Source organism: Eptatretus burgeri, chromosome 10 (assembly GCF_056783735.1).
Source record: "Eptatretus burgeri isolate ZD-2024b chromosome 10, Ebu_testis_v1, whole genome shotgun sequence".
Classification (NCBI taxonomy): domain Eukaryota; kingdom Metazoa; phylum Chordata; class Myxini; order Myxiniformes; family Myxinidae; genus Eptatretus; species Eptatretus burgeri.
The window spans coordinates 20,157,300-20,169,799 of NC_140970.1; the positions used below are offsets into that span (position 1 = coordinate 20,157,300).

Here is a 12,500-nt window from a genome sequence, read left to right on the forward strand (position 1 = left end):
AGCTACTTGAAGGCTTCTTCTTATCCAGTACCAACTCTCATAGGTAGTAGATAAGAAGAATGAATGTGGGGAGGCAATCAGGCAGCATTGGATGGTTTGAGTTATAAAGATGAAAGGCAAAGCCTTAAAGCTGGCCCATTATCCAGTCCTGTTATGATAATTCAACATTGGCAGTTCTCTTTAGGTGGCATTAATGGAAAAAGGATCTCATGCACAGGCAATAGCACCAACTTGTCATTTCCATGAAGTAGTTCCGTGCCGCGGCTCCAAGAAATAATGGGCCGAGGTGCCGCACGTGGACTGCAAGGCATTTGGGCCACACCACCGCGCACAGCCTGAACTGCTCGTCGTGTCAGCTGTACATTAAACTCTGGAGGGAGGGCTGAGATGCACAACCACAAATACACATCATATTTTCCAATGAAACCTCGCCCAAACCGAGTCTTGATTAAAAAAGCGACAAATTTGGATCGATCACAAGTTCATTTATGTGTCAAACTGATGCGACTTTAATTGATAGGTCTTTACAATTTTGTCTCCTCTGATCAGGTCATAAGGAGTTATTGTGAAACGAATATAACATTGCTGGCTCAAGCTTTTCTCCTCGAGTGCAGTGTTGAAGGGAAATGTGAGGATGATGTCATAATACATTTTTAGATTATATTTACCTGCATGTTGAACATTAAAAAAAATGCATTTTGAAGAAGTACAGCAAGGAAAGTATATTTCATCCTGACAGCATGCTATGTACTCAGAAACAGGATACATAACAAAAAAACAATTTAAACTAATTGCAGCAGTTGACTTTTTTAACTTCATTTTGAATCGTGGCTAAATGTGACATCATTAGAGCTGGCTGTTTGATCGAGTGGTTAAAGACTTAATGTTTCTTTCTACACCGGCGTGTATCGGTCCGATTCCCACCGCTGCTCTTTCTCACCATCCCACACTTGACAGACGTGGCAAGCATGCCAAACACCCCTCCACATAAATCGAGGGAGGTCTTTATTCTACAGTACACTGAATTGACTGGCTTAGGTTGTTTTAAGGGGATGGCATCATTGCACAGAGTGAAATCTTTGAAGTGACGTTCTTGTTAACAAGAGGTCAGATTTATCTTGGATAGCTTGAAAACTATTTTATCAAAGGTTGACATTTGTCCATCATGGTGGATAATAAAGAGAGAAGGGGTTGCTTTTTTTTCAATCGCAATTTTAAACGTGTCATTGAATGAGGAGATGAAATTGAGGATAAAAACGAAAAGCGCAAACGTTTTGCAAGGAGGAGAAGAAAATGGAAAATATTTGAAGAAGAGGGTTGGGGTGGAGGGAAGTTATACTGTGTCAGACAAACGAGGAAGGAGGGGCGAGGTGAAATTTCAGCATTTGCAAATATGTATTATGTACACGATATTCCCAAGAGGATTTGAAATATCTCGGATAATTAATTCACACCTGTTTTTTCAATTTCTAATTGGGTGCCATTGTCACGAACACTTTGTCCCAAATGTTGGTAGATACAAGATGTAATGTTGCACCATTCTCCTTTCGTGGCAAGTGCGCGATCAGTGGAGGCTTGTACTGTGTTCACTCTGGCCCTTGGGTGGCATTCCAAGACATCCTAGAGATGTCACCTACATCTACATGTGAACACATTAACCTTTGTCAAATTAATCAATTGAGGATGTACATACCAGACCAATCTCTACCTGCTTTATTCTGTAGGGGCTGTGGTAAGGTATTTTTTTCTGCCAAGACTGATCTAGATTGTTTGAAATAGAGGTATCGCAGGCCATAAAACTGAAATTTGCAATCAACTTTGACCTAAGACCCTGGTCTACCAAAAACGACTTTCATCTGCCATTTTTCCACTTATCCCAATTAGGGCTGTTTGAATGCACATTTTCACCAAGTTTTTTTTTATTTTTTTTAATCTCTATCGACTCAAATACAACGGAGCGGCAAGAAAACATGTGTTCTTTGTCATGGTTTATCTTTTTAATAATTTGGAATGTTCCTTAAAATTGGAACAGACATCTAAATGAGAAATATTAAAAAGCATTGTGAACATACCACAATTCCAGATTTGAAGAAGATTGGCTCAAAAATGAAGGAATGGTGAAATAAATTGTAATTTGTAGGGAAGAAAGAAAAAAGTACAGGAGAAGAGGTAAAAAGCGAAAGTTAAATGAGGCAGCAGTAATTATAATGATAAAACTGCTCAGACATATTAAACATGTAAATAGCAGCTCACCACTAAATGAATACATATCACTAATTTAAAATTTTGATTGTTGTCATAATATTGTACTTTATGGGAAAGGGGATTCATAATGGTGGAAGGGATGTATTTTTTTTTTTAATTGTCAAGCAAAACAGAGAAGAAAGGGAAATAAGTTAAATAAAGTATAATGGACACTTGTAATTAACGATAACGGCACTCGCTAGAGCGCATATTCTTGCCTCATGCGCTTGTTCTGAACAAAAATACCATCATTAACTGAACACGATACTATTATGGCTCACTGCGATTAAGTATCCATGCACCCTATTATGTCACATATATTGCCATTATCCGCAGCTTCGTGAAGTATTGATTGATTATTAGGATATTTAATAACCACTTTTGTGCACATTAAGGCTAAATTGCATCAGCCAAGATTAAGATTATAAAAATTCAAACTATATTCCCAATGATGAGTCGATCATATGTTTGAGGTTTCGCATCAATCTGTTAAGGGGTTCTGGAGAAGATTTTATGTTTTTATTTTCTATCCAATATGGCCATCAGACAACATAACCAATGACGTCATAAATTTAATTCTTTGCTCACATCGGGTCGTACATCAGATTTGTGAAGTTTTAGATTTTTAGGATAAGGATTTTGATTCAATCAATTATGACTGGAATATCACTTATCCGATTATGTCATCGTTATCACCTGAATACCCCGTGGGGAGTTGATAACACATGCCAAGGTTCAATTTTTTTTTTTTTTGAGCAGTTTTGAAGATGTCAAAATTTTTCCTTTAATCCAATATGGCTGCCAGTCCATGTCACCGATGATGTCATAGTTTTCAATAAAAAATATTCTCCTTAAGGAGTTCCTCCTATGTTTAAAGTTTTACAATGATTGGGTAAGTGGATGCAGAGAAAAAAATTGAAGCGAAAATATATATAAGTGGACACACACAGGGACAGACAGACAGACAGGGGAATTACAATTGTCGTGCAACCCTTTTGGGGCAAGACTAACTCACCCCTTGTGAAAGAAAAGGTAATCCATTTGAGAAAACAACTCTGCCAATCTCAGGAAGCACAAGAGTATCATTATCCAAAGAGGAGACAAGATACTGTAGCTCAATGTGACAAATACATGAGAAGAAGGCAGCATGTGGGAATCCTCTTAAAATGTAAAGCTAAACAAAACAGAGAGGATGGGGGAAATACATCCCTAATAAGTATACAATTACAAACAGCAGCCATGGCAGTGCATTGTGTCAAAGCATTGGTGGTATGTGGCTACAAGGTCAGTGCAAAGGTCTTCATCTTTTGCGATAAGAAAATACTGTTGCATTAATTGTAATACCCTCATGACAACATGAAATGAGTTGCACCAACCTGTGATGAAACAATTTCCACATCCACTTAAATTTGGAAAATGTCAGTAAAGGTGAGGGGCCTGGTAGGATAGCCGAGAGCAGTGATTCTCAACCAGGGGTAAATTTGCCCCCTGGGGGTAAAAATTTACATGGCAGGGGGTAAATATATCATACCTGAAAATTAAGTATTAATTCTGGAATACACTATACCTGGTCAGCCTGTTTTAGAAAAATTATGGCTGGCATGGGCATAGATCCTGGGGGGGGGGATTCATCCCCCCCCCCATTCATGTAGGATAGGGAGAATGAACTATCTTTCATACCTCCCTAAAATTCCTTTGTTTTTGATAATAAAATCACATATATTTATTCAAAATTTATGAATCATAACAACAAAACTATTCATATATTTGTATACTTTGCTTGCAACACTACAATGTGATGTACTTTTTTTTATTCATACATCATTCTCATATCTAACTCAATGTCACTATTTTTATATTGATGATGCTGATCGTAACTCTTTAGTTTTTGTTATTTGATACATCATGTTATAACAATTTTTTTTCGCAACTTCAGACAAAATCAATAACTGTTATCGTTGTGATGTGAGACAGACAACACATAATACATTATAACATACAGACTCTCACATTCTATACAAATGATTCTATACAGACTCAAAAATCAATTCCCCCCCCCCCACCGCAATTTTCTCTTTTTTTGTTTTGTTTTTCTTATGAAAAATATTTTTGGGTGGTTTATGATGGTCAGGAATTGATTTTTGGCCATATTTTTTTGTTTTAAATAAGTTTTAAATTACCTGTTTGTTTTTTTGCACCTGGCCATAAATAGATAATTATTTCTGCATTCGTTTTTTGACAAAATTGTATATATATATATATATATATATATATATATATATATATATACATACATATATATATATATATATATAATTTATATTATATATATAATATATAATATATATAATATATACTATATTTCATTTTCAGATGTCTAAAAAACGTACATTCCTGGATTTATATGTAAAATATGGCTTTGACTTCATTGTTGAAGATGGCGTGGATAAGCCTCAGTGTCTGCTGTGCTCAAAAGTTCTTGGAAATGGCTCATTGAGAGCTTCAAAACTAAAACAGCACCTGGAAGCTACACATCCTGCCCATGCATCTGATGACTGCGCTACCGTTGAGGCAAAGAGATCTAAGTTTAGGGCTGCAGGAACACTGCCCAAACATGGCTTCGTATCTAACAAGAAACCAATGCTTGCAGCTTCCTATCACGTAGCACACCGAATAGCAAGGGCAAAGAAACCTCACGAGATTGCCGATACGTTGATTAAACCTTGTGCCTGAGACATGGTTGAACATCTATATGGGAAAGAAGCAAAACAGAAGCTTCAAGACATTCCCCTTTCTAACGACACAATTCATTGACGTATTAGTGAAATGTCTCAAGATATTTGTCAACAAGTTATTGAACAGATCAAATCTAGCCCAGCAAAAATTCCTTTGCAACTTGATGAATCCTGCGATGTTGCTAATTTTTCACAACTGCTTGTTTTTGTCTGGTATATATGTGGAAAAGAACTGAAGGATGAATCTCTCTTCTGTGAAACTCTCCAACAAACCACAAAGGCTGCTGACATAATGCAGAAAATAGAAGACTTCTTTGAAAGGAACAATCTCACATGGGACATAGTTGGTTCAATTTGTACTGATGGAGCTCCAGCCATGATGGGAGTTAGATCAGGCTTCACTGCACTTGTAAAACAAAAGGCACCCCGTGTGATAACAATGCATTGTGTTCTTCACAGATATGCATTAGCTGCGAAAACCCTTCCTGAAAATCTGAAAATGGTTTTGCAGAAAGTTATTGAGGCTGTTAATTTCATTGGTGTTCGAGTACTGAATCACCACTTGTTCAAAGCTTTTTGTGATGAGATGGGCTCTGAGCATTCAATGTTTTGCTTCCTACTGAGGTGAGGTGGCTCTCACGTGGACTTATTCTTAACCGAGTGTTGGAGCTCCGTAATGAGGGAGAGATTTTTCTTCGTGACCGGGATTCAAGGCTGTGGGAAAAGTTTTCTGATTCAAAGTTCATCGCCTCTTTAGGGTACCTCTCAGATATATTTACCCATCTTAACCAAGTCAACAAACAACTCCAGGGAAAATCAGTAACCATCGTTGAAGCAGGTGAAAATATGAAAGCATTCCAGACAAAGGCTGTATTTATGGGCACGAAGAGTTCATCAAAAAAATTTGCAAATTTTCCAAACTTGGATGAGCCCATTAGAGAAGAACCTCGTGCATTACCTGAAATAAATGAAGACATCACAGCACGTTTGAACATCTTGAAGCATCGCTTCACTGGCTACTTTCCAGAAGACATGATACCGACAGAAAGATGGATATCAAGACCTTTTACCACTGATCTGTCAGAAATGAGAGATGACAACCCAGCAAAAGAGGAACTGCTTGATCTTCAGTCCTCTGCTCGTCTTAAGGAAGAATTTGATTGAGTTGGTGTTGATTTCTGGATGAAACTCACAGATTCATTCCCACTTATTACTCAGCGAGCCTTCAACATGCTTGTTCCTTTGTCACCACATATCTATGTGAATCAGGTTTCTCTACTTTAGTAGCAATGAAGACAAAGGAAAGGAACCGCCTGAAAGCTGATGACGACATGAGGGTCGTGTTGTCATCAACAGCTCCTCGAATAAATAAACTGATTAGCTCAATGAATCAGCAGAGTTCCCACTGATAATGCTTCTGGTATTTTTGCTTGATCTTGGTTTGATATAAATGGACTGAATGTTTTTTTTTCCTGAAGCAAAGTTTATTTTGTGCAAAACCTTCATAATAAAGTTGCTCCATCTTCTCTTTTTTTCTCTGCCTCTATGCCGGCTATGCTTTTTTTGCGTGGGAGTAAGGGGGTAAATGGCGAAATATATCAACCTGAGGGGGTAAATAACAGAGGAATGGTTGAGAATCACTGGCCTAGGCTACTAGAGGGACCCACACTTGCCTCTAAGCTGTCTTGCTTGGGTCCAAATTCTGACTCAGCTATAAACTGTCTCTCCATTTAAAGTCATTCACCGTTCCATTACAAAGTCGTTTTACCTCTAATTTAGTACCAAACTAATGGTTTTCCTCGTTTTAATAAAGATACAGTATGGTAGAAGGTAGGGCGATTCATCAATGTGTGTGCTGTCCCTCAAATGGATGTTAAACGGGAATACCATCTTCTGGCATTAGTTGGCGGACATTAAAGACCCGACTGTGTCCTTTGTGAAGAATGAGAGCTATTGCTGGCAGCCTGAACAAATTACAAATTACTGCCCTAACCACTGATGGGAAGGCAATGACAAACCACCCACTATAACCTTTGCTCAGAAAGCTACCTCAGCAGCACTGATGTTCTATGAAGAGTATGGTGCATCAGATAGAGCGAGAGAGAGCGAGAGGGAGAGCGAGTCAAAGTGAAGACAAGGACATATGATTATAAATATACCCATCAGAGATGGGGAATCCCCCGCCATTGAAAAATAATTGAAATCAGATGAGCGTTTTTCCATTTATTACAAAAAACATTTTTTTCAAGATGGCCGCCCCAGTCGGCCATCTTGGATCCGGCCACGCCCAAAATCAATAGCGTTCTTCCTTTTCAGGTGGTACATGTGTGACCCAAATTTCAAATTGATATGGCGAACAGTTTATGAGTTATCACACTCACAGCTATAAATGTTGACGCCCAGCCAGCCGGACGGACGGACGGACGACCCGGGTGACAACAATACCCCCCTTCTGCCACGCGGCGGGGGATAAAAAGTCACATTCAAGATCTTTCACATACGTTTTAAAGTGAGAACATTGAAAATACAGCAAGTCCTCGATTAACATTGTCCCGGTTAACATTGTTTCATTATTAATTCGCTGATGTATTGAGAATATACTCGTTAAAAGTCATTCACCGTTCCATTATAGTGGTTTTACCTCTAATTTAGTACCAAACTAATGGTTTTCCTCGTTTTAATAAAGATGCAGTTTTAATAAAGTACATCTAAGTAGGTTTTAATAAAGATGGAAGAAGCCGACATTACACAACCTCTGCAATGACACGGAGAACAGCGAACCAATGAAGATTTGAAGCAACGAGAGATGATGAGAAAAAAGCAACTGGAGATGATGATGTTCAATTGTTCGTTTTAAATTATTCAAAACTTCTACTGGACATTTCAATAATGTCTTTTGTTTGATGATAATTTTTTTCCTGGAACCTAACCCCCACTATTTGCATCAATTCTTATGGGAAAATTGGATTCGCTTAAAGTAGTTTCAGTTAAAGTCGCACTTTTCAAGAACGTAACTACAACATTTAAGTCTGTATCTCACTGGGCCGTGACAGCTCGCGACGAGTTGGAGACACCAAATTGCGATAAAACAGCGATAAATTTTCATTTGGAATCACGCTGAATTTATACTAAAACACATTTGCGTATGCCTCACGAATATCACACGAATGTCCCACGAACTCCCGGCGAAATTTGGGATGAACTTCGCCTGGAGTTCGCATACATGTCGCACGACATTCGCGCGACGTTCAGGTGACAAAACTGAGATTTTTTGGCACATGCAACTGTCACGCGACGGTCACACGACAGTCGTGTGACCATCGTGCAACAGTCGCACAACAACTATGCGTGACAATTGAAAAATCGTGACATATATATATATATATATATATATATATATATATATATATATATATATATATATATATATATATGAGGCCTCTCCCTTCCAGCAATCATATTGTCAGTAAGAGAGTACCTGACTGAGTACTACAATGGTGTGGGAGCTGTGCCCTGGCAGAACAGGATGGTGGGATGACAGGAGAATGCTGACCAAGCCTGATTGTTCAAAGTGTTCTGTTACTTGTCAACGTTGCACCCACAAACATTGTGTGTGACCCAATTGTCCATCTGCCTTGATAGGGGCTTGTGGGTGTGACCATATTTCGTGTGTGATCTAATTTATGTAAAAAATATGTGACGTGATTTAGGAATGATGGGAAGGTGAAAGGAATGATGGGAAAGTGAAAAGTTTGCACTGAAGGCCATTACTCAGAACAGGAGAGAAAGAGGACAGACAATGCTGGTTTTACAATATGGACTATGAGGTTTTTTTTTGGTTTTTTTTTACTCATATCTGGATTGAACTATTGTGATCTATCTACATTGCATTGCATGTCACATTTCTCGCACCTTCTGACTCACGGAAGCTAAATTGAGAAGGGTTCGAGACAACCACGACGACTCTGTGACTATTTTGAGATAAAATTTGTCGCACAAATTTTTTGAACATGTTCAATATTTCCAGCGACACCAGAGCGACGTCCTGTGACTCACACGAGGAAATTGAGAACCACCGTGAACGTTTCCAGACATTTTGGAGAATCCCGTTCGCATTTTGTCGCGAGCTGTCGCAGCCCAGTGAGGTACAGGCTTAAACGAGGACTGGCTGTAATAAATATTTAGATTGGCTGAGCAAACATCTGGGGGCTTGCTGGAAAGCCTCGGATTATGTGCATTTCCTCTGGCCTTGGTTTGTATATTCGACCAGCTATAAATGCCACCACCCCCCCCCCCCCACCCACCGGTGTTTCGCAGTCATGGCAAATCAGTGATACATAAATGTGTATGCCATTCAGTTAAGTTGGACCCATTCACCAGCACCAGTTGTTTGAAGACATTGGAGATCCCAAAACTTTCACATCGAGAAGCTATCACCACTCCCTGAACAAATGATAAATTTCTGCACCTTCAGTGGAGTATCCTGTATCGGAGTGGCTACCCATCCTGTGTTGGTTCTATCCAAGAAACGTTTCTCGACTATCTGTGATACACCCGTAGTGATGTAAAATGTATGGGCCTCCAATTGATGAATAAATATCAGGCACTGGACTATCTCAGAAAATCATACACCTGACTCCCACTTGTAGTTTTCTCGAACTTCAATTGTAATTGCCGGCCTCGTGGTGCAATCATGAGTTCAACAAAGAGGAGAGTCATATAGATGATTGAAACATAGGCTGATGAGTGATAAACAAGTAACAATACAACAGCTGAGTGATCAAACATAGCTTTAGTTCCCTTTTGCCAAGTCGAAGGACAAGGCTGGAATTTGCTTTTGAGAATTCGCAAAGGGAAAGATTGACCTGCACAAGCTTCAACGACAAATTAATTTTGGTAATTATTCCAAACTTCCTCTGGCAATAGCAGAGTGGTTCCTCCTGCTACTACTTTTAGACTACTTTGTAGAGATCCTAAAAGCAGTAAATCATATATGGAGTGAATAAACCCAGTTATTTCCCCACTCTTTTAGGCACATGCTGCAATAGGTGCTTCAAATTGATGTGAACTCAAGTGCCGTTAGCTGGTATCTGGAAAATGAATGGAACATATCAAATACAGGATTGTAAAGTGAACTATGATAAATGAAAAAGGTTGAGGTCGATTAAGCTCCAATAGTTTCAAAGGGGTGCATCACCATTGATTGAGCTGTGTGGAGTAAAATTTTGATGTCTCAAAATATAATGCCGATATCTCCCTATTATATAAATAAATCGTCTTTCACAATATTTACACTCCAGTTACCAGTCAGTCACAGGTTTGAGAAAACAATCATGATGGCAAAGCAAAAAACTCTTGTGACACTCAACAAAAAGCACTAACTCAGAATTCCAAAATAATTCACAAAGAACTCAAAGCAGTGCTCATGGAGCACCGAAGCACAATTCACCAATCAACAATGTGACACAGAAAGCACTCACAAATCACTCACAAAGCACTCGCAGCTCTGCGTTGGACAGGACCTCTCCGTGTTTATTCAGAGCCACGCACTGATACATACCACTGTCCGACAGGGTCACGTTTTCAATCTCTAGCTCGCTGGAGCCAGCCAAGCCTGAGCCATTCTGAAGGTAGCCAGATGCATAAGAGGTTGAACATCGTGCAATAAGAAAAATAAAAACAAATCCAGAGCATTCAAACCTAGTGCACTCAGAACTCGTGCAATCAAAAACAATATACTAGAGCAAACAGAGATTCATTCATCTTTTCCCCATTATAGCCTTATACTGCAGCATTGTGGGAGTCTATACCATGACGGTCATCGAGCAGGTTGGTCCTTTTAAGGCAAACTGATTAGTAATATACAACAGCCAGATAAAGAATATGATTGTCTTTTGCTATAGATGTAGCTCAATATCATTCAAAGCAAGTAAATCCTTCAACAGTTTATTCTTAATCCACTCTACCTTAAGAAGACAATGTTATTGTAGTTGTAGTTTGTGACTACAACTGAATGGGTCTCACTGGTATTGTGCTTATTTTCCAATTTTTCTACGCATCTCGATGGTCGATTTGAATGTCAAACTTATGAGATTCGATTACAAATTGAAGTATTGGTTCTGCATGAGAAAGGCATTCAATCATTGTTATTATATTGTGTTGGAAGAAGGAGTTTAGTTTCTTTGTTGGTGTGTTCACCCAGAAGGGTTAGTGCAGAGGAAATCCGAAGCTTGGACAGTTTTGGTTTGTGTGAGCATAAGTTATTGCATCAAAACTTGAAAGGATTTAATCCATCCAGGATCAAGAGTTAGTAATGTGGATTAAATGTGCGTGAACATGACAAAATACACTTGGTCTGATGTAACTTGCCATCTCAGGGCATAACTATTAACCGGCTTTTGGAGGGCGCTGTCTGTGGAAATTCTCATGATAAATTACTCAGGGACATTTAACAAACTATGTTTATAAAAATGACAGAATAATTCAGCCTCCTTCCCTTACCTACCTTAATTCCTTTTTTCCTATACATCACTGTTCTCTCCCTTACTCTTTTGTATCCATGACCCCTCACACCATTCCTTTCATTTATGTTCTTTTCGAACCCTCCTCTCCCCTTCTGCTTCCTCTACAACTCTTCTATCCTCCATTTTCTATCCTAATTTCATCCCTTGTCTTAAATTGTATTTTTTTACCTCAACCACCGAAGGTGAAGGAGGTTACGTTTTCACCCATTTCCTTGTGGACGGATCTGGATGAAATTTTGTGGACAGGTTTGGTGTGTGACAAGGACGAATTGATTCAATTTTGGTGAAGATCCGAATCCAAATCTGCATGTGAGTTATTTAACTTTTAAAATGATTCTTCACCATTGAGAGATTGAGCCAAAAATGATACATAGCATGATATTTCAAAAATGTATTGATTGGTCCTGATATGTTCTCGTGGCTCAGGCATTAAATGGCAGAGGTATGCATTCTACCTAGTGTCCTACGAGTTTCTCAATTTAACCCCCCCCCCCCTCGTATACATAATATGTCGATGGCGTGTTATAGTTCTGAATTAACAATCTTACCACTGATAGCAGAAGTTCTCCATTTTTTAGCCATTCATATGTTGGAGCAGGCCAAGCCCAGGCCTCACAAATCCACACAAGCCGACTGCCCACATCCACCTCTTTCAGTGAAATCTCCTTCCTCCATTCTGGCCGTGCTGGGAAATGTATACAATGACACGACGATTGAAGAAACACAAAGGTAATCTCACATAAATGAAATCTTCCCTTACACAATAAAAAATAAATATGTACTGTTTATGCACGCATGCACAGTCACACAAGATTGCCGCAAGGTTAAGCAAAGCAACTCACAGAGAAAAATCCTGAATTACATCTTATCACACCTGCGTCACATCCTCATCACAGCAATTTCGCATCATGAATGCCACAAATGAAAGTTTTTGCCAAAAGCATCAGGAAAACCCACATTGTCCGCAATGGCTTACTAACCTTCCGCCTTATATGAA

At 38.9% G+C, this 12,500-nt stretch overlaps 1 protein-coding gene across 4 annotated transcripts in view; it reads right to left on the reverse strand.

The window, feature by feature from the left end:
• Window positions 1-12,500, reverse strand: part of LOC147018040 (contactin-2-like) — a 403,524-nt gene that overhangs the window by 221,732 nt on the left and 169,292 nt on the right. For all 4 annotated transcript variants that reach the window (XM_085897311.1, XM_085897312.1, XM_085897310.1 and 1 more), the window contains exons 10-12: window positions 12,052-12,188; window positions 10,471-10,603; window positions 232-382 (exon numbers count right to left, since the gene is read on the reverse strand). In XM_085897311.1, coding sequence (XP_085753437.1) covers window positions 232-382; window positions 10,471-10,603; window positions 12,052-12,188 — 421 coding nt within the window. The remainder of the gene's footprint in view (window positions 1-231; window positions 383-10,470; window positions 10,604-12,051; window positions 12,189-12,500) is intronic.